Source organism: Cebidichthys violaceus, unplaced genomic scaffold (assembly GCF_023349555.1).
Source record: "Cebidichthys violaceus isolate CVI_PGR_0920_01 unplaced genomic scaffold, fCebVio1.0.p SCAF_1, whole genome shotgun sequence".
NCBI classification, from domain to species: Eukaryota; Metazoa; Chordata; class Actinopteri; order Perciformes; family Stichaeidae; genus Cebidichthys; species Cebidichthys violaceus.
The window spans coordinates 17,556,288-17,577,992 of record NW_027176262.1 but is presented as its reverse complement, the minus strand read 5'-3'; the positions used below and the strand labels follow the sequence as shown (position 1 = coordinate 17,577,992).

At 41.6% G+C, this 21,705-nt stretch overlaps 2 protein-coding genes across 3 annotated transcripts in view; both read right to left on the bottom strand.

Moving 5' to 3' along the window:
- Positions 1 to 8,446, bottom strand: part of pak4 (p21 protein (Cdc42/Rac)-activated kinase 4) — a 29,519-nt gene extending 21,073 nt beyond the window's left edge. The window contains exon 1 of the mRNA XM_068712790.1: positions 8,361 to 8,446. The gene's annotated coding sequence lies outside the window, so the exon portion shown is untranslated. The remainder of the gene's footprint in view (positions 1 to 8,360) is intronic.
- Positions 8,447 to 9,623: 1,177 nt separating this feature from the next.
- On the bottom strand, positions 9,624 to 21,407 carry LOC137874163 (heterogeneous nuclear ribonucleoprotein L-like). Of its 2 annotated transcripts, none has more exons than XM_068712741.1 (14): positions 21,282 to 21,407; positions 19,976 to 20,091; positions 19,512 to 19,749; positions 18,729 to 18,814; positions 18,198 to 18,294; positions 17,829 to 17,901; positions 14,601 to 14,633; positions 13,023 to 13,094; positions 12,494 to 12,741; positions 12,161 to 12,282; positions 11,618 to 11,819; positions 11,448 to 11,505; positions 11,054 to 11,170; positions 9,624 to 10,229 (listed from the first exon to the last, which is right to left on the bottom strand). In XM_068712741.1, the coding sequence occupies exons 1-14, from the start codon at positions 21,357 to 21,359 to the stop codon at positions 10,171 to 10,173; spliced, it is 1,599 nt and encodes a 532-aa protein (XP_068568842.1). In that variant the 5' UTR covers positions 21,360 to 21,407; the 3' UTR covers positions 9,624 to 10,170. The 2 variants fall into 2 exon arrangements, with proteins under 2 accessions (XP_068568842.1, XP_068568848.1); XM_068712747.1 differs by having other exon boundaries at positions 11,060 to 11,170; positions 21,282 to 21,406.
- Positions 21,408 to 21,705: the final 298 nt, after the last annotated feature.

The window sequence follows — 21,705 nt, the reverse complement described above, 5'->3', positions numbered from 1 at the left end:
TCTTCTTTGTTGCATCTTCGGTAAGTCATTTAGGTTTGTGAGGAAAAGAGTTTTACACAAAAGCTTTTTCATGTCATGTTAATATGAGTCACTTTGTATCACAGCAAGTTGTGACACTAAGGCTCAAATTATTACTATTTATAGCGCCATAAGGCAGGCTGCTGTGAAATGCCATGTCTGCCTGCTAATATAAACAGATCCATCACCAAAGACATTACACAGAGACAGTCAAGGCTTAACACATCTTAAACACAACAAACCTTTGGGCAACACTGGCTACAGAACTGTGTCAAATACTGACTCTGTGTCGTCGTTATGTTGCTCAAACAGCTGAAATAGTGGATTAGTTTTAACACACATTCAATTTGAATAAAAGCTTATTCCAGAGGGATACTTCAAAGAGATTTACTGTCATGAACACAATATGTATGAAACTGAAGAAAGATCTCAGACCTATTCTTCTACATTTTATAATGCCAGTGCCTTCCTAAATACAACTAAATTTAGTATATCCATTTGAGTACACAGCTACTACAATATATCATTTACATTTTCTATATATAATTATTATATTTGAACCCTCCATTTTAACTTTTTTTTTTAGCATTTTGTCCATCCTCATGTTTTTTTTTTCTTTATTTGTATGAGCACTGTTGTAAGAAGCCTGAGAACAAAAAATGTCATAAACAACTGCTTCACCGATTGTTGTTGTGCATATGATAAGAAACTGGAAACTTTATGAATGTCTTGTAATATGTAACATTACAAACATCACAGAAGATATTTCAGGAACGAATACGCAAGTTGCTTTAAAATGTAATCACAACCCTCCTTACTCTCTTTCCTCCTTCATCAGAAGGTAGCAATTTAACATCAAAACGTACATTAAAACACAGTTAATAATAAGAGTTCTTTATTAAAGCCAGCCGTTGTCTTATTATCTATCATCCACTATCCAACAGACTCCAAGGTGTCAGCTTCAATGAGGAAAAAGGCCTGTTGACACTCCTTCGAGAGTAAAAATACAGCAGGAACAGGTCCGCTCCACGTATCAGAGCCAGACAACACACAAACCGGCCAATCCCGAGGCCCAGTTCAAACAAAGCATGCAGTGTTGCAGCCAATGACGGCTCACTTCCAGGAGCAGGTTGTGGAATGTGGAAAGGTCAACGATAAAGAGAGCGCTTCGTAGATCACACATAGTTCACCGCACACATACTCAGACTTCTGCTTCACTTACTGACAGAAATATCATGATCAGAAAAGTACATGAGCTGCCTGCAAGTTCACGGATGAACAGGCTGTTAAATTGCCACACACACATAACACTATAAACGTTTAAAAAGGGAGAGAGAGACATCAAGATACAGAACAATCCAAAGCTGTTATGCTCTATGGGTTTGAGCACAGCTGCAACACTATTGTTGTGAATTGTTTGATTGTATAATATAATGTTAAGCTGTATAGTGTGAAAAGCATAAAACAGGAAGTGCTTTTACTTTGAGGAGCCGTTTTGTAGCATATGTGCTTTTTGACGCTAACCTAGATAATGATTTATACGTAGAAAGCCACATGTCGAATGTTCACTTTTCTAATACTGCAGTTTCAGACTGTAAAATGGTCCGTTCAAACCAGACGTGTCTTGGTCCTCATTAGAAGCTCCACTTCACAACAACTATGTACTATCTTGCGGGTGCAAGACAAAAAGAAATCCCAACACCACCCGTTCTTTTTTTAATCTACAGCCAAGACCAGCATCCAAAAACACAGACAACAATCACAATATGACAATATGACAATATGATCACTGTCAAAATGTGGAGATACGTGGTTTTCACTAGAGAGGAAGGGGGTGGAAAAAGCAAAAAGTACAATATTGGCCTCTGAGATAAAATGTAAATACTGAAGTTAAGTTCAAGTACCTCAAGTTTGTACTAAAGTACAGTACTTGAACATGTAAATGTACTTACATTCCACCACTTGTACTCAATGACTCTCGTCATAACTTGTTGGTGCTCCATAAACACAACATTAAGTGTCTCGTTGAACATCAAACATACTGTAAAACACATGAGTCAGTGCAGCGCCATCATTACACGCTGATGGCATGTCGTCAAAAACGGAGACAATGAGGTGATGTCGTAGTGAAGCGGGGTCACACGTCATCCATCTGTCATTAGTGAGGCCGCTCATCACTGCGTCAGCTGCTTGGAGGTTTACTGTCTGCGAGGCAGCTCTGCCAAATACAGCAGCAGACTGGTGAGTGTTATTCAGAGTAAGTTATTGTGATCGGATGCTGGAAAAATACACCAACTGTGAAAATATGTGGGAAGTGATCGTGATTCTCCTTCTACCACTGCAGTGTGCATGAGCAAGTGGAAGCCACGGACAACAGGTATTTAAAGTTTGGACGTGTTCATGCCAAAAAATAAAGAAAAAAAAGTTGCAATCAGTTGTTCCTAACTATGGAAATCTACAACTTCCTAAAAAAAGTCTTCATGTTGTTTGATTATTTAAGATAGTTTAAGAGCACTTGAGTGGAGCATGATTTGAGAACATACTTATGTACAGACCGAGCACTGTGACAACAGTCCTGCCTCTGTCATCCAGATTATTCCAGAGTTAGGAGAGTGCAAAAAAACTCAAAAAAGAGCCTTTGCCCCTCCCACTGTAACATGCATTGATGAGCATTGCAACACCACCAGTACAATGGAGGAGACACCATCCAGAACTCTCTTTGTATTGTGCGTTTGTGAACCTCCATGCTTGTTCAGGCCTGAACTTGTTTCATCGGGCGAGATTAAAACAACTGCACGCAAACACAAGAACAAAACTCCTCACTCTGTTGCTGTGTGCAAAGTAAAAAAAGAAACATTACCAGCTGTGGAAGCACCGGTATTCATTATCGATTAACCTGACGAGGTCGTGAAATTAGTACCTTCCAAATACAGGGTATATGTTGGCTGTGACAGGTAAAGGAATTCCAGGTCACCTGCCATCAGGGAATAAGATTACATGATATTCCATATTTCTATTGCCTGCAAAGTGCTCTACAGATTTTAGAAGTGGCAGACAGTAAAATTGAGTGGCTTTCAGTAACCGACCACAGTGGCAGGTGAGGTAGGAAATTTAATTCAGACCCTGTATCTGACGATTATTTTCTTGATTCGTCAATTAATCTCTAGAATTTCAGAAAATAGCGCCAAACATCATCAGAACTCATTAAAGCCCAAAGTGACGTCTTGCTTTGTCCAACCAATAGTCCAAAAACAAAACGATATTTCAGTTTATAATAATATAAACAAGAGAAAAGGCATCACAGCATTTTTGCATATTTTCCAAATAATTACAAATTAATTTCTGTTGATTGACCCATAGTTAACCACACAATCTTTGTCAGAACAGAAGATGAAGAGTAAATATGTCTCAATTAAATTCTTATAGCTCAACTTATTTAAATTTAAATGCATGAATCTTATCATTGACAGTTTGCTGTATAAGGGAACGTCTTTAGATTTATTCTATGGGGTTTATTCTAAGGCAAGGGGTGATTGAACTGTACACAGCTGAATATCATAATTGGTGAGAGTGTGGTCAGAATCTAAAGTATGATGAGACAGAAACAAAAGAAATGTTGAGCAAGAAGTTCTTTCCCCCCCCCCCCCACTGTTTATTAACTCCTTATATGCTGGACACAACGGTGGCCTAAAACCCAGACTGGGTGGTTGAAACTTAAGTCTCAGAAGTGGGTTATTGTTGTGAATATTTCTGTTATTGATACGGTGTTCTTGCCTCTGTTACTGAGCACCTAGAGGGCTGTGTTGATGTTGGCTGCTGCAGTCATTCCTGAGAGGATTTGCTTTCCTCTGGGGCAATAAACCGGGCCCATTTTCAAGCTATCTTTTTTTTCTGTAAAACCTGACACCGGGAGAAAGACAAGACTTTTAATTGTTTTAATGTTTCCTGTGCTTGCTCATCCGCCACAACGATCGCTCAACCAGCAAGGTATGCACACAGAGAGGATGGAACAATAACAATAAACAGACACGAACATTTTCAACCACACAGTTCCTCAAATGTGCAGGGTAATGTGTCTGACTCTCAATGCTCACTGCTAATAAGACCGTTCACAGCCTCATCCTCTAGCTGTCACCTTGTATGTCGATACTGAAGCCGTTTGAAGTTCATGGAAGACGCCTCAGCAGTCTCTCTCTCTCTCTCTCTCTCTCTCTCTCAAACGACAACATCCGTCCTGTCTGTCAACAGTCATCAACAGTTCCTAGGGCCTGTTGTTCGAAAGTAGAATAAAGACATCCAGGATAAGTGGGAAAGCCAGGTTGGACAAAGTCTCATAAGTTCATCCTGGCTTAATTGGTTGTTCGAACGCCGAGCCAGGCTGAGGAGGGGCGGCTTTGTCAAGCCAGGTCTAACTAATTCGAGTAAGTGCACGGCCACGGCTTTCTTCAGTAGACCACAGAGATTGATCACAGATTCACTGATGAGACGACGGGTGTGGACACTTTCCTCCAATGAACAGCGGATCTGAATGCTGACGTAAGGTGACACACCTCTCATAAAATGAAGCACCGCTGCTGTCTTGAAGTTTGGAGACGGACTGATTAAATGAGTAGTGTAATTAATTGCAAGCACCTTTGCAAGTGCAGCCATTTCTAATTATTGTAATGACTGCAATAAAATCAGATTTGAGCTGGCAAACAATATGAAGGGTATTTATTTACAATGACGAACACACGAATAGGCCCTAATTATGAAAAAGAACTATCGTAATAGGCTAACTTTATTTATTTTTTTAATTTGATCATGTTTTGTTTTATTTCTTTTTTAAAAATAATAATTTAGCCTATGTGTTGTTTGTTTAAAAACGAGGCCAATGCGTAGCCTTCATCAGAACATGGAATGACTGTATAAAACACATTCATTTCTGATCAGCGCAGCCGCTGACTCCAAAGATAAGACAACAGAATCAACTAAGCTTGGCATTTAGCCTGGTCTGGAGCAGGCTAGCTGCAGAGAATAAATCACCATGGTAACTTGACCAGGATAAAGTTATCCAGCTTTCAAACAACCGACTACAGGCTAAATTCAGCCAGGATAACCAACATATCCCGGCTTAATCCCTTATCTAGGTTTCGAACAACAGGCCCCTGATCGTCTCTGCCTTCACGACTTGACTTTCTGACTGTGATCCACCATAAAGGCCTCCCCCCTCTCCTCCAAAATCTGGGCCGACTATCAAGAACAAAAAAACAACAACACAGAACCTGCTTCCAATGAAGATGCCTTCAACGAGACTGGATTCCAGGTGTTGCTGTTGTACACTTCTGTGTGCTTGCAACGTAAATCTGAACACAATAAATCTACACCCTGCAGAGAAATATGGTGAATTATAGCAACTGATCAAATGGAGCAGACCTCTTCTTTCCTCCTGTACAGCCGTGTGAAAAAGTCTTTAACAAAGCACAATTTCACCATGATACTAGTGACTCTGGTCATCATATATGGTACACAGACCTACTTTGAGTTAAATATCATCAATGCTGTTATTTACAAAAAGCTACAGCTTGAAAAACCAACCAGGATCAGATGTTATTTCAGAAAGTGAAATGAATAGTCTAGGATTAGCAGGGTTGTTAAACTTGTATCACTGTTGACGAACACGATTTTTTAATATTTATTTCATGCCATTATTACACAGCGCCTACAGAGAGATGACAGGAAATGAAGGAGCGAGAGATGAAACAAATCTCCCCATCTGGACTCAAACTGGAGAAGTTTGAGTTAATAGTTGGCTTCTTAGCCCATAAGCCATGAAAAATGTTTTAGAAATAATAAATTCAGCGGTTTCTAATTATCTGTATCCTGCCAGGTATACCTGACAAGTGCTCCGACTGAACAGCTAGCCCATCAAGCGTTTTGTCGCACATAAACGTTTGGGAGTAGACAATCTTATACGACTTTTTTGAGGACTAGCTGAAGTGTTGTGAGAAGAGAAAGACTTTTTCATTCAGGTCTATTCTGCAGCCTCCAGGGTACCACAGGGCTCTTCACTTTCACCACTGTTACTAGATAGCAGGGAGGGAAACTAAAAGTTAACTGAGAAAGATCCATATTGCTATTGAAGCCCTAGTTTATGAATAGCATCACACCGTGCCCTGCAGAAGGTACAGCCAGCATCCCCACCAGACTCTTTAAATGCCTACTTTTAGCAATATTTAAAACACCACACAGCAGACAATCTGAATGCTTCCACAACAAAAACAAAATTGACTAAATTATCACAACCAAGTCCATGCCTTAGTTGTCTTGTTGCGTAAAAGTCCATCCTTCACTTTGGTTGCAAAATAATTGGAACCAAAGTTGCAATTATTTAGCAACTATATATATATATATATATATATATATATATATATATATATATACACACACACACACACACACACACACACACACACACACACACACACACATATACATACATACATACATACATACATATATATATATATATATATATATATATATATATATATATATATATATATATATATATATATAAATAAAAACTCTTAAATAGGCACTAAAACATATTGGTATCACCTGAAATATTTGTATTGCATAAAGACTTTTTACCGTAAAAACTTTTTTTTTTTAAATAAGGGAATCATTAATCATAATCAGAAATATATTTCTTACGTGATAACACCTGTAGATTTTAAATCTGGATTTCAGGATCCATTTTCACTTCTCTTCCGTGATAGCGAGCTAGACAGCTTTTTCAAGTCACTCGATTATCCCAACAATGGAAATTCAACACAATCAACAGTGTTTATTCATTGCAATCTGCAACCAACCCCTTTTTGTCCCATTGCTAAAAGGATCACAAAAAAATGCAAGTTTCCAATGAGCTATAATCTTCTCTTACAAGTACTTAACTTGTCAAACTGTAACAGATCTGTGCTGATCTACTTTTGCATCTAACCTGGAGCTCCTGGTGATTTTCTAAGCTGACACCCAGTTCCTTCCTGACAGTCATCTTTGCTGAATAACTTGCAGAGCATGATGCAGAGATGGGGGGGGGGGGGGGGGGGGGGATGTTGATAAGAGTGGGGTATGGTGAGTGTATTTGAGAGAAAAAAGTGACCCCCTCCATACAGCTCTGGCATTCGAAGAATGTGTGGTGTGCCCAGCACTAATCACACAACCCTGCTGACTGTCTAACTGCACACAAAACCTCTTTCCTACTCACTCATGCACACATGTATGAATAACACACATACATGTATGAATAACACACACACACACACACACACACACACACACACACACACACACACACACACACACACACACACACACACGTATGAATAACACATACATGTATGCTAGCTGAGGGAAAAAGAGAGGAGAAAAGACTTGTGCAAAAAAGAGTGAGGTCAACGAGGGGAGAGAGCAACCTAATCAAATCTCAGACAGACAATATCCTCTTTCCTCCTCCAGTCTGGCCAGAAACACACACCTGCTTCACCGCTGCAAATGAAGGCTCACCACATTTGTGACCAGTTAAAGTTACATGAGCATCGTTATACCATGAATCAGTGGTTTACTTAGTAAAAGTACTAATAACAAACTGTGAATATACTCCATTACAAGTAAATGTCCTGCATTCAAAACAGTAATTAAGTAAATGTAATGAGAGTATATTTATATAAACGGTACCAAAAGTTATAAGAAAAGTTGTAGTAGTTTGCAGCGTCTCTGTCCTGTGAGAACCACGTATCTCTAAAAAAGAAGTCGACTTTTCATGAGTAAAACAGCTTTGTGACGATATATTTTACCAGCTCATCCTAGAAGATGTTTAAACAGTTTACGGGTTGCACTTGACAGGAAACTAGAAAACTGAAAAGTCACTTGAGCTGCGGTGCTTTGTGATAGCTGGCGGACTGATAAGAAAGGCCAGTGTTTCCAGAAACAGCTTTTCTTCTGGATTTGCCATTGAGCCGTCCAGCGAGCTTAGAGTGTTAGCATAGAAACACAGCCTTACCTTAAATTAGCTTGTTATGTGCCCACAGCTAAGTCTTTCAATTGTTTAACAACTTTCACAAGTGACTCATCGTCTTGTAACGTGGCTATACCGTGAACACTACCAGCGTTACACCAACCACAGTGAGGTCTTCTTCAAACAACACACGGAGAAACCGGAGGAGTTACTCTGGTCTCCTCTAAACCCAGACCTGAGAGCAGCTAGCGGTAGTTAGCCACTGTTAGCACGGGGAGTAGAGACGCGCCACAAGCTCGCGCACCGTAAACTACAATAATTAAAACAAAATGTGCTGACTCACCCTGAAACTTACAGGAAAACTTTTGTTTTGTCGCCAATCCGGTGCAGAAATAAACTTCCCTCTGTTTCAAAAAAGCAGACGCGGGCTAACTTTGGGCAAACTGAAGTATCACTTTTCCCGACGCCATGTTGGTTGAACAGAGGGGGAAACACTACATCCGGGAAATTGCGGCAAAGCACCATGGCAACTGACTCAGCGTCGGGTCGCTAAGGAGACGAGTTTTAGTGGAGCAGGGATGACGTTTTTTTGTAGGTTCCTAAAAACAGACACCGTACATGTAAAAGACGGAAGGGTTGTTGTACAATAATGATAATATAATAATTATATATATATATATATAATTATAATAATGTATGTATATATATATACAAATTGAGAAGTTTTTAAAGGGAATACATCATTTATAAACGGTCCTCCGCTGCCGCCCTCGGGAATGTTACAGTAACAGCAACTCAACTGGCTCGTGATTAAACTAAAGTCTACTTCACACATTTGAAGATCATATATCATGTTATTTAGTTGGGGAAGTTTTGCAGAAACGCTTTGGATTCATATCACAACCGTGTACTTTCTGTACTCGTGTTCACGAGACTACAGAACACTTTTTTTTCTCTTCCTCTCCGCTTATTACAAAGCCTTTTATTCCCATAATGAGCTTAATAGATGTCTTATCTTGTATGGAAAACTATCACATATCTGTAATCAATACAGCAAACATGTTTATTAATACAATAAAACACTTAATATAATAATAATAAAAAACATTTACAGGGCCTTCTGATTGACCAACTATACAGTAAAAATCAAGAGGCTAGATCTATGAAGAACATTGTGCTCTAGTAAACAGTCCAGATTCTTGTCATTACTCAGCAGTTTTTAGATGCCAACTTGACAGGTCAGTCTATTGTTGCAACCATTAGCCAGCACTGTTTCTACCAGTTCAGAAGATCTGCTTGATGCTTTCCTTCATCTTTCTGGAGCCGTTTCACCAACAGACACAATTTGATCTTTTCAAGCTGTGAGCAGCTCCGTCACGCATCACTTTGTAGATTAGTGTGAATAGACTCCAGGCCGTTTAAGAGGAGTATGTCGTATGGATTTGAGACTTACTTCCAGGTCTTGATAGCCCACTGATCAATACCACGTTGTCCTGATAATCTAAACTGTACAGCTTGTTTTACAGACAGTGCTGGGAAGCTGTCTGAAAACTCAAAATATACCAAAAACATTGACAGAACAGAGGACAGCAGAATAAACACAATATTAAGTAGGTTTTTCATTTTATTTTCTTAGAACAAAACAATTCTCCATCTGAATATCTGACACGTAAACGCAGAACTGAATAGGCATCAATTAAAATAACACAAAGAAAAAAATTGAGCTATAATTCCAAAAGACAACTCTTTTACAAAACCATGTTGTCCACTGCCACTGAACCACCTGAGCATAAAAACAAAATCGCTCACATACGCTTTCTCACATCTCAGGTTACTGTAGAAGCATAATACAAAAAAGTAAAAAGGACAACTTAATATTGAAGACAGGTACTGATACTCTAGAAACCACATCTGGGGCATAAATATCAAAACTTTGTGATGCCTGTTAGCATTCGTTAGATCTGCTAAATATACCAAATATGAGAAGCAAACTTTAGGGATCAATTCCATTGTGAAAACTTATTGTTTCACAGTATTTTGAGGTGTTTTTGATAATCGGATTTCTCCGGGCGTGTTACGAGCAGTCATGGTCTAAGTACATGTGGACATGGGAATGGTGGGCCGATCTTCTCTCACTGGCTACGAAGGGGCGCTCAGTTGGCGTGCTGAACGGTGGAGAAGCACAGTTTGAGGGTGTACGGGTAAGGACCGGCTGGAGAGAGAGGAGAGACAAAAAGGGTTAGGCTACGAGAAACATCACCCGGGAGATGAATATTTCATATATATAACTTTATTCAACACGTGTTTACAGCTCAGTATAAATCTGCTTTACCAAAGTTACTCCAGTAACCCGTTTGTTGGGTCAGTAAGTAAATGCGTATAATTACTACAAGATTGATTCCCAGCTAAAAGTAGCTTTTACTTAAGTGCTGTACTTAAGTACAATTTTGAGGTACTTGTACTTTACTCAAATATTTCCATTTCTTGCTACTATATACTTCTTCTCCACTACAATTCAGAGGTAAATATTGTCATTGTTACTCAAGAATAAGAAGCATAAGGTTACAAAAAAATAGAAATACTCAAGTACAGTACAAGTACCTCAAAATTGTACTCAAGTAGAGTACTTGAGGAGCCTAAATGTACTTAGTTGCCTTGCACCACCACTACAAGAGCTCAATGTTCTACATAAATTAACCTCTCTATTTTACTGTCAATAGTAACAAGATTGATGCATTTAACTTTAAAATGTACGAATAGTACAGACCATAGTCATACTCAATCCTGTGGGTTACACTGAGGTGGCATTGCTACTTCTACTCTCATACTACATACTTCCACCACCGTCACAGAGGAGGTGCTGATGTTGAACTATCTGTGCGGTGATAGGCCTTCACATTCACGAGTCTGTTACTCAGACTGGACAGTTAATGTACCTGAAACAACTTGCTTTCTTTTTAATCAACATTTTCAGTCTGAATTTATGCTCAGTTAAGAGTTGGAATCAGGATCATGGGAACAGTTTTGGTGTCTTACCCGTACCTGCATTTTTCATCTGGAAGTGGTTCATCAGGGCCAGGGCCTCCATGGCATCGTTGATCGACTCCCACTCTAGCAGACCTGAGGCACTGCGGTCGCTGGGGGCTGCGCCACCTGGTAGTTAGGACTCACAATTACACCACACATTCCAGATACAGAAAAAGATCTATGTGCAGTGTTAAGTGGACTGTACGGGATACATTGTTGCCCCGCTTTAAATGTTTGTCTATGCCGAGCTCGGCTACCAATTTGTTTTTTTAAGGCTTTGACCTTTTTGGCGAATTCCAGATGTAACAGCGGCCACATTTGATGTGAGCTACAATCTTTAACATGTTCAGAGTTATAAACTTAACAAAAATATATCCCAATAAGCAGAATCAAAGCAGCTTACTCTTTCCTGTGAACATTTTGACGTTGACGGGACTCTTGACACCGAGCTCATCACAAATCTGCAAAGAACACAACATTAATTATTAGGGTCAGCGTGCACCACAGCTTTATACATTTCTCTAAAAATACTTTCATTGGCCATACACATGCATATTTCCTCCTCCTACAGACCTGATTGAAAATCTCTGGCGTGACGTCTGGCTGGGCGTTGAAAAAGTGCAACACGTTGCTCGGGTGCTGGATGCGGTTTTTAGCCGCCTGCTCCGGTGAGGTGAACCGGTTGTTCCTGGAGCCATGGAAGTCCTTGAAACTGCTCGAGCCGTCGTCCAGCTCATAGCACTGACCGGGGACGATGGCTTGCTGCTTGGACACGCTGCAGGGAAAGAGGATCAGACATTTTAGGGATAGAGGCTGGAGCATTGACATTCCTCATACCCTAACAAAGGGGTTGTATAAGATCACAAGGGTTTTTTTAGGGGTTGTTGTGCAGACCTTTCCCCCTCATTTACCATGAGTTGCCAGTACACAAATTATTTCTTTCTTCTTTAGCAGTTTGTTTGACCCGACACCTACATTTCTGGAAAAGGACCAATTTGTCCGGTTTGCATGAGGCTTTAGTAGTTTTAATCTGCTCGAGGCATCGTATTATATTCAGCATGGCTTACACCTTCTGGACAACAGAAATGTTTTTGGGACTGGACGGGAGGAACTCACCACACATTCAGTCTCTGTCCGAAGAGAAAGTTGTTGTTGAGGTGAGTGATGGCGCGGTCCACTGCATAGCAGTCTCCCATTTCCACCATGGCTGCCCCGGGCTTACTCTTCATGAACTTCACCTGTAGAGAGCGACAGAAGACAGGATTGACCGGTGCCCTTAAGAGACATTAAACATTAATTTGGACAGACAAAACTGCTGGGTTTGAGATGATGGCTTGGGGCAAGGTGTGTGGTTAGGGTTGAAACATTGCGCTAATAAATTTCACTGCGTGGGCAGCTTCTCTTCCCCTTCACAGCACTAACAGACACCTCTACTGTCGAAATACTGACCCGCTCTACGTTGCCGTAAAGGCAAAAGATATTGAAGACCCGGTCGGCGTTCATCTTCACGGGCTCCAAGCCGTACAACATGACAACTGGAGACTCGGCGTGGCCGCCGTACTCGCCGGGAGGAGGGGGAGGGGGCCCGTAGCCCGGTCCGTAGCTTCTGCCTCCGCGCCCTCTCATTGGTGGACCCATGCGGCGACCCTCGTAGGGCGGGGATCCATAGCTCTCGTCATAGCCATGGTAGCCACCCCCTGACGAATGAGGGAACAGATAAAACAAGGAGAGGTCAACTCCATTTCACGAGAAAAGTGTCACTACTTTGAGGGAAAGATTTGCTCCCAATATCACAATATGTTTAGTCACAGCTAAAAATGTGTGGAGAACCAATTTATACAGCAAAATACATCAAGTTTAATAATCCACACAGACTGATTTTAAGGTAAATAAAGAAGTAGTCCTTTTAAACTTTCAGAGTATAGAAGACAAAGGCACAGTTGTTTATACAGATGTTTGTTTCAGAGCCTTTTCTTACCGTACTCTGGAGGGTGGTCGCCCAGCAGAGCAGGCTGTCTCTGGCGCTTGTTGGGGTTGGCATTGACATCCTCTGTGAGATGAGAAAGACAAAATAAGAGGTAAGGAAAAGAGTAGAGAAAGAAAAAAAGTGACAAATGTGATAAGAGAAAAAACACTGGCTATACATCTCTGGGATGCATGAGCATTTACAATATGGTATCAAGACAACATTTTGACACCAACAATCTGTCACAGACTGCACACCAGGAAGTAGATAAATTATGTGTCATGGGCAACTATACTAAAAAGGTGCTAAATAATATAGCTATTATTATAGTAATATTGCTATATTACAATAAACAGTAATATAGCAGTAAACAACTTATCTATGTAAAGACAGTGGAGTATTTGTGCTTAGTTTAGCTGTGCATGCGTGTGTCCCACTGACTAGCTAAAGGACGCCGCTCTGCACTGTGCTCTCAATGTTTTCAAATGCAAAGCCAATTTTCGCACCGCGTTACTCGCGGGATCATTTGTGATTATTTGCAACTTTTGCGCTAGACGCGGCAGAGGAGTAGTGCCGTATCTCCATGGAAACAGTTAGCAACTGAGACATTTATTTCCGCCATCAACCATGGAAGAAATGACCACTATTTGTTTAGTACAAATAAAAGCCGTCTTGTCTGGGTTCATAACATCATCCGGAGGCGAGCCGTATCTAGCAAGCCATGCGTCGGCTGGTTTACTACATCTCTATGAACCCAAAATAAACTCATTTTGCTGTGATTTAAATGCAATAAGTGGATAAACGGGATGCAGATATGCAAAAAGTCTGAATTTATGTTTTATTAGTTCTCTTCGGAACACGACAAGCAAACTACTTTTAAAATACTTGTTTTCTCAATGGAGCTCGGATTGATCGGTGCTATTCCAAGTTAACATTGTAGCAGCTCCATCAACACTCAAGATAACGTCATCTCGGCGTAAATACGGCAGCGTTGATTTCATTGTTTGTACCATATGGTTTACACACATGTATACACGTTTGGTCCGGTCTCGGGTCTATAAGCAATCGTAGAGCTCTGGGTGAACACCGACGGCTACAGTAGGATTAAAAACAGCAGGACGTCAGTGATGACAGAAGGAGCATCTCAACGGTGATAGACTATCACGTCACGCAAATTTCATCTCGCGAGAATAAGGCAAATTCTGCGTTTGTCGCTCCACCCTGCACAAATTCACGCTTACTCACGTCCAGTTGCATTGACTTTGTATGTAATCTACTCGCTCAAAAAATATGCGCCAACTTTGTTGTGAACACAGAATTAGTGATCGACTTTGTCTGGATTCAAACTAGTTGAGGGAAATGGAAAGAGGTGTGGGGATGTAAGAGGTGACTAGACTGGTTTTACGGTCTATGGAAACAACCCATTAACACACCATAATCAATAACGGTAAACTTTTAGAATATAAAGTGGAACTGGGGGAAAATGGCAAACATGGATATGGACGCTGATCTAGGAGGTGAAAAGTCACATTGGCTAAACATCACAAATGGCTAAATAAAGTGTAAAAGGTTGCACGCTCACACACACACCTGGATTGCTCCCATTGCCATCTCCATCGCCATCTGAGGAGGTACACAATAGTCACACACAATCAGAATCAAAAAAGTACATCTTTTTTTTACCCCCGGGCAAATGTAAAATTACCCCAGTCAGAATGTCGGGAGAGTGCAGTAAAACCACTCATGACAAAGCTGTATGTGCTCACAAAAAAAAAAAAAAAAAAAAAAAAAAAGGCTTGGTACCTCAGCAGGTGACCAACCGGGCTCTTACAGAACCTAAAAGTGATTTGTCAACAAGCTTCATTTGTAAACTTTGGTGGATGAACAGCTCTGCTCTCTTTGTAATGAACAGGGTTGGTCATGGCCAAAGCACATCCTACATGAAATCATATCAAGTTCACACCCATTCTCCCCCCAGATTAAAAGCATGATTTAATTCCCAAAGAACAGTTCAGGGAACCATGTAGAGATGATATTCCAGAAACATGACATAGTGAACAGACATACAGCAGGTTTGAGTGACATTAGAAAAGGCAGGCTCCGACAGAACCCCAACCAACACTCTCCTCCAGAAAGAGAAAGATTAAGCCTGTATGAGAGAAATGGAGTCATGTCAGCCTTGTGTGGCGATGTTGGGTGCTGGGGCTTTGGGGTCATGTGGTGCTGTGCAGGTATGTTCCCCGGGGAGGGGCTCGATTTACTTACTGCATGCTTACAAACAGTGGGGAGGAAGATATTTGCTGCAGCAGTTCCACCACTCAATTCATTCCATCCATCCCACACTCCTTATCCATTTCCTCTTTTGGGGGAAACAACTCTCCACCTCAGGATCGACTCCCTGGTTTTAACAAGCTGAAACGCCCCATTGGTGGGTTGGTTGGTCGGTCGGTCGGTCGGCCTTTTCCTTCCTTTTTGTCCCTTTTTTTGGAATAGTCCGCTTAGCGCCCACTGGTAGGCCTTGAGGCTGCCATAGAGCAGAGTTCAGTTGGGAAGCTGGCTCCTCTTAGTCGCAAATAGCCAAACCTGCATCACATGGAAGGCGTTACACAGGTTCTAGACTTTAGAATAAAGAAAAAAGAAAAAAACTGCACTCGAAAAAAAAAAAGAAAAAAAAGAAAAGAAAAGGGATAGCTAAACAGGGATGCATGTAGGAAGAAAATCAGAGGGAGAAAAAGATTAAGAGATGAGGAGAAAGAGCAAGAGAGAAAAGCTGAATTTCACTCGGGAAGAAACACATAAAACCAAAAGATGGGCCTGACTGTGCTTGATGGTGTTGTCAGCAGTGTCTCGTCTTCATCAGTTGTCTTGTGTTGACTCCAGTGTGGCTGGCTACAGCTTGATTCGGGGGTGTGAGTCATCTATTGGATCAGTTGGTGCGGGCGCCAGCGAGTGTCGGAGAGTGTGCTGCTTGAATGGGTTTTGTTTTGTTTTTCGTGTCAACAACGCCGCCCAAAACAGTACAGGAAGGGCCGAGGCTTTTGCAAATGTCGACTGGTTAGTATCAGTATGCAGTCAGTTGGTTGTACTGAGATGTCAGTCTCTACCTTCTGTTTGGGTGGATGCTGTGTCTTCTCTGGTATCAGTCTCCGTTGGGTGTAGACAGTGGGCGGGGGGCAAGGTTGTAGATGCAAGCTTTGGCCTGCTTTCAATGTGTCATTCGCTTGTGTCTCGAAATGGGTACAAGGAGAAAAAACAGGGGGAAGGGCCCAAGTGTAGCTCAGTGCCCAAACCCCCCCCCCCCCCCCCACCACCACCCTCTAGAAGTGGCTCTTCGTGGCTCTTGTGCTGGAATGCGGAGACGAGGAATGAGTGGTAAATCAGTCCTACATCGGCATGTTGAATGGATGGTGTCTTGTAGTTTGTCCCCTCGTGTCTCGGGGGACATTTGGCCCTCTGTATGATAGTGGCTGTGTCCTCACTGAAGAAGTGGATACTTGAGATGATGGTGATGTTGTCAGCATGTATCAGCCTCTCCCTCCTGTGCGTGTTTTTTGTTGTTGGACTTGCTGATAGCACCGATTTATCAGGAGGAGATAAGAGTTACATGACGTTGCAGATGTTCTGTTTACCGACGCTGGTCCTTGACTCTGTTCTCACTTCTCAGACAAATCACACTTCAAAATAAGGCTTGAGTTTGGCCAACTGCTCTTTTGTCAGAGCCACTTTGTTTTATCTCAAACTCATTTTTGACACATGCTAGACATTAGTATGCTGTTGGTCAAGTTTAAAAACAACTAAAATGGGAGAATTTAAAAAGGTAGAAGTTAGAGGACAGTAGAAAAGACCAGGATCAGTCTTGGTGGCAAGGAAATTTATCTCCAGTGACTTAAAATACACGTTGCCTATACATTATTTTTAAAAACTAGTAACATTGCTAACATTTTGAACTAATGCAACATTTAGAGGTGGTCAAGAAGGCAGGAAGAGCAAATGCTGGTTAAAAGAACACTGTCTCTGTGACTGAAATATGGAGACAGGATAATCACTCAGCAGGATGCTCAACAGACAACGACTGTGTTCTGCCTCAGAGCTTTTATTGTAAACGACAGCAAACTCTGCTGTCCTGGAGCATCGTGCCATAAAACATTCAATCATTTGCAGAGAACGAATATTTGACACTCCCTACTCTCACAACTGGTTTAAAAAAAAATAAAAAAAAAAAGTAAAAGAAAATATATTTTGATATCAGGGCTCAACTTACTGGCAGGCAACATCAAGAGATATGAAGGAGCTGTAACAGGTTTACAGGAGGAAATTCCACTCTGCAGTAATTACAGCTCAGGTGCTGAAACTGGACATAGCATCCGTCGCTACATTATTTTTGTGTTTAGAACACAACAAAAAAAGGCCGCTGGCCTGAAGCTATAAAGAAGAGTACTGTTTCCAGACGCGAGTTACACCTTGAGTAACACAGTTGGTGTGAGGAATGTCACCTTTCTGTCTGCAAATGAGTTCCTGCCATCCTGCCACACTGCAAAGCAGTAATATAAGCTGAATATTATTGTCATGGCGCCCCTAGCTTCCCCAAACCCTGACCGCAGTGCGTTACCGAGAAGTGTTAAAGTGAGACCAAGAGCAACACTTCAGTCATAATGCCACGCAAGTTCTTCCCAAAAAAACACTACATGTCAGCATTTTGGACACAATTTAAATCTATTTAGTAGCATTATCAATGAAGAGTGTTGCTGAAACTTCCCACAGTAGCAGCAAGGATGCTTAACGTCAGGCTTGTCGTTTGGGAGTGTGTGGATGTTTTACCTGGGCCTCCGAGGTTGGGGTTTGTGTAGTCCCAGGTGTCCTGGTCATTCTTGAACACATTCAGACGAGTGGGCTGAGGAGACATTGATATGAATACAAGCATGAAGATACAAACTACAAGTTCAACCCGGCAAACAAAATATTTAGACAGTAACAAGGATTGTATATGAAAATTAGGTTTCTGGAAGCAATAAGCTGCACTTATTACACCTTTGTAAACCATGTGTTAATCTAGTTGTGAGGCATTATGTCAACCCAGAAAGGTAACATTCCCAGCAGGGCTATGGCATTTTATTGTGCAGGTGTTTGTGTTGTTCTGTGTCCACCACGCCCATCTCGTTGAACACAGGACGTGCTTTGCAGCTGTACCTTGGCGTACTCGATCTTCAGCGTGCAGCAGCCAGAGTAGATGTCTGCTCCATTAAGGGACGCCTTGGCCCGCTGGGCGCTTTGCACGGAGTCAAACGTAATGACGGCAGTTAAGGACAAGATGTGGAAGCAGCAGCGTAGCTTCATGACAGGAATGATGGATTCAGACTACCAAAAACCACAAAGGGGTACTTTTTCAACTGAGGAGCAGTGTGCAGGTTTTTTTTTAGTGCCCTGCAACTGCAAAAAAAATAAATAAGTATGCATGTGCATATTCTTCCTGATGAGTGACAAACACCGCCAGCCAATCACCAGTTCATTATGACTAACAGGGTTTTATCATTGGCATCTGTGAAATACTCCTGCATGTTTTAGAACAGGTTTGTACCAGAGGACAGCCGTTTCAAACTGAACTAACACACCAGACAAGTTCTCTCCAATAACACTACAGCGACAACCATTTGTTCAAAATACTGGGAGTCAACAATCAGAGTGTGCCACCTGTCAGATAACACCCGCGAAAAAGGATATTCAACCATCGCCTGGACACCGTTCTTCCTGAAGATAACGATTCTCTGGACAGGCCCGCAGTTGTTGCAGATGGTGTAGAGGACGTCCTGTGAAAATATACCAGGTTTAAAAAACAAACAATATACATACAACACAGGGGTGAAGGTTAAAATCAAAAAGTGAACATAACACTGTAGCATGAGTAAATCTGATCTTGGTTTAACATGCAAACTATAACAAAAGGTATAAAGACTGCACACATTTAGTTCTCTAGTACAGTCAGCACTATACATGGAGCAACAACCTCTGAGGGAGAGATAAAGGCTCGTCATACAAAAAGACTAAGTTCAACCGTTTAGTTTTTCTGGGAAGTAACAAAGCTAACAATTTTCCGATGTAATCAGCTGATTAATCAACAATGAAAATCATTGCAGCCCTATGATAGACCACGATATCAGCCAGAGAAAAGCAGGTGTTTGCTTCATGGTGGCAGAGGTGTGTGTGCGTGTCATACCAAGCAGTTGACAGACACAAGTGTAGTCATGTTATTAAATATGTCAGCACCTCAAATTCTGCAGGGGAGCGGCAGAGGACCAGGGAAAGAAATTACAAGCTATAACTAAAACATTAGCCAGCTGACTTTTGCACACAGGGTTCTGTTTAATGCCAACAGTGCCGACACTTCAACACCCAGGTCACAAGAGGCAGCCCTCACACTGGTGCCACTATTCTGTGCGACTTAAAAACATGTAGTCACAAAATGCGATGAAGCTCCACAAATCTAGTTGAAATGTGTGCATTTACCGTGGTGATGGGGTAGATGGGGTTCATGATGGTGAGCAGAAGAACATTGTTGACACTTCTAGAGTCATCGGAGTCTCCTGGCCTGGAGATCTTCTGGCTCGTGGAGTAGTTGATGAAGGCCGGGTGGCCGGCGATGTATACTTGGTTGTCTGCAGCATAGGTCACGGCTGTGGACGATCCGTTCATGTCTTCGTACTCTACCAGTGCCTGCCGCTTCTTGGGCATCACCACCACATAGCTTAAAAAACACAAAAGCGGTTAGATGAAGAGACCGATGTTGTGAACTGAACTGGGTCAACATTGAGGCTTTGCTGCTTGTCACAATTTTACTTGTAACTTCATATCTTGCATGCAAAAGGTTAAAAGTTGCCAAATCCTTAAACCCAACATGATTTGTGCTGTGCTAAAACCCAGGTTCTTTCTAACACATTTTCCACACAAGTGGAACTGCTCTTTTCCTCTACCTGATTGCTCCAAATTCTTGCAAGGCCTCCACCAGGTCAGCCTCAGTAACACCGTCCACCAGCCCCCGGACGTGCACCACAACAGATGGAAGGGTCTTGTGTGGGTCTTCGTACCCCTGTGTTGAAGAAAACAGAATTAGCAGACTTGTCCAGTGTGAATATTTACTTATCTGAAGCTCACACGCGTCAGAGCCTTCTCTGATACACCTTGAATATTTCCATTTTATGAAACTAATTCTACTTCACTACGCATCAGGCAGTAAATGTTTTAATTCACAACACTTCTCTTTGCTTTTCTTATACCCTTCAGTGAATACCATGCATCTGTGAACCGTAAACTGAAGGACTACGCGTTTTCTGAGCGGTAGTAGTTCAACTTGGCACAACTATAAACATCTATAGCAGCACAATGCTACATACACAATAATGCAGCAGTAACACTAATCCAAAAAACACCATAGTAGTAAAACAATGGCACCATTTGACTACATTATGAGTTATACCGCTAACACGTAAAGCACATTGTGCTGAGTATACTTAATGCAGGACTTTTGCTTGTTTGTATGTTCGCAGTGTGGTATTAGCAACGTTAGTTTTACTCAAGTATAGAATCGGAATACGTTTTCCACCTCTGGATAGGTCTGTAACGCATCCTTTGCACAAGTAACAGTTGCCCGAAACAATTCAGAGAGACTACGGGGCAAATAGATGCTGTTGCTTATCATTTGTCCTGAATTTACCTCAAAGCATGCTAATTAACCTCGGGTTGCAGCTGGGGGAAGGGGCAGCTAATCGCCGTGCATTATTTCAATGTTTAATTTAATAAAATGTTCTCCTACTGAAAATTAATATTCGTTTTTATTAAACCTACAAGTGACGTTACAGTAACACTAAAATGTTACCCCGCGTGAACTAGCGGCCGTTCGGACGCTGGCCAGTCTCATTATCACACGGTTAGCTCACAGCTAGCATGTTGCTAACCGATACCGTGTACTAGAACAAAGCAGGGCTCAGTCGAGGCCCGGTCGGAGCAACTGATCAAACAACCCATCTCAGGACAGCCCAGCACGGGTACATGTACGGAGAGTGTTTCTGGATGCATCTGTGAGAGGCCCGGTGTGTAACTACGTGACAAAGCTGGTAAAACACGACAAACCTTAAAAAATGACCTGTGACGCGCCGTGGCATTTTTTTTTTTTTTTTTTTTTTGCCAAACGCGCATCTGAATGAATTGAACCACGAACGAGCGTGTTCGTTCGGTAACTTATACTAATCTTCAACTGCGGCTCGCGCGCACACGACTCACCGTGGCCATTCCGTCGGTTTTCTGTCGTTTCGTTGCCCTGCCGTCCTCGCTGTAGTAACGGCTCGCTGCAGTAGCCATGTTGTCCCGGTTAAAAAGGATGGTGGTAGTGACGCTAAACTGAAATGGACGGAAAAGTCAAGAAAAATGAGGCTCTTGTATCCACGCCCAGTACAGCGGCAACGCGGGCTGTCATAGGCTCAGGCAGCCGTCGATATATCTGTTGACTTGAGTACCAGCCAATAAGGGCGCGGAACCATAGAAGATGGAAAATGTTCAGAATCTGATTTATTATAAATATAAATAAATATAACATCTATAGATAGAGCACCAATAATCAACTATAAAATAAGAAAACTATTTAAACAATACAAATAGTGCAAAGAAAGACATAAATGGATTATGTACATGCAAAGATGACCATGTA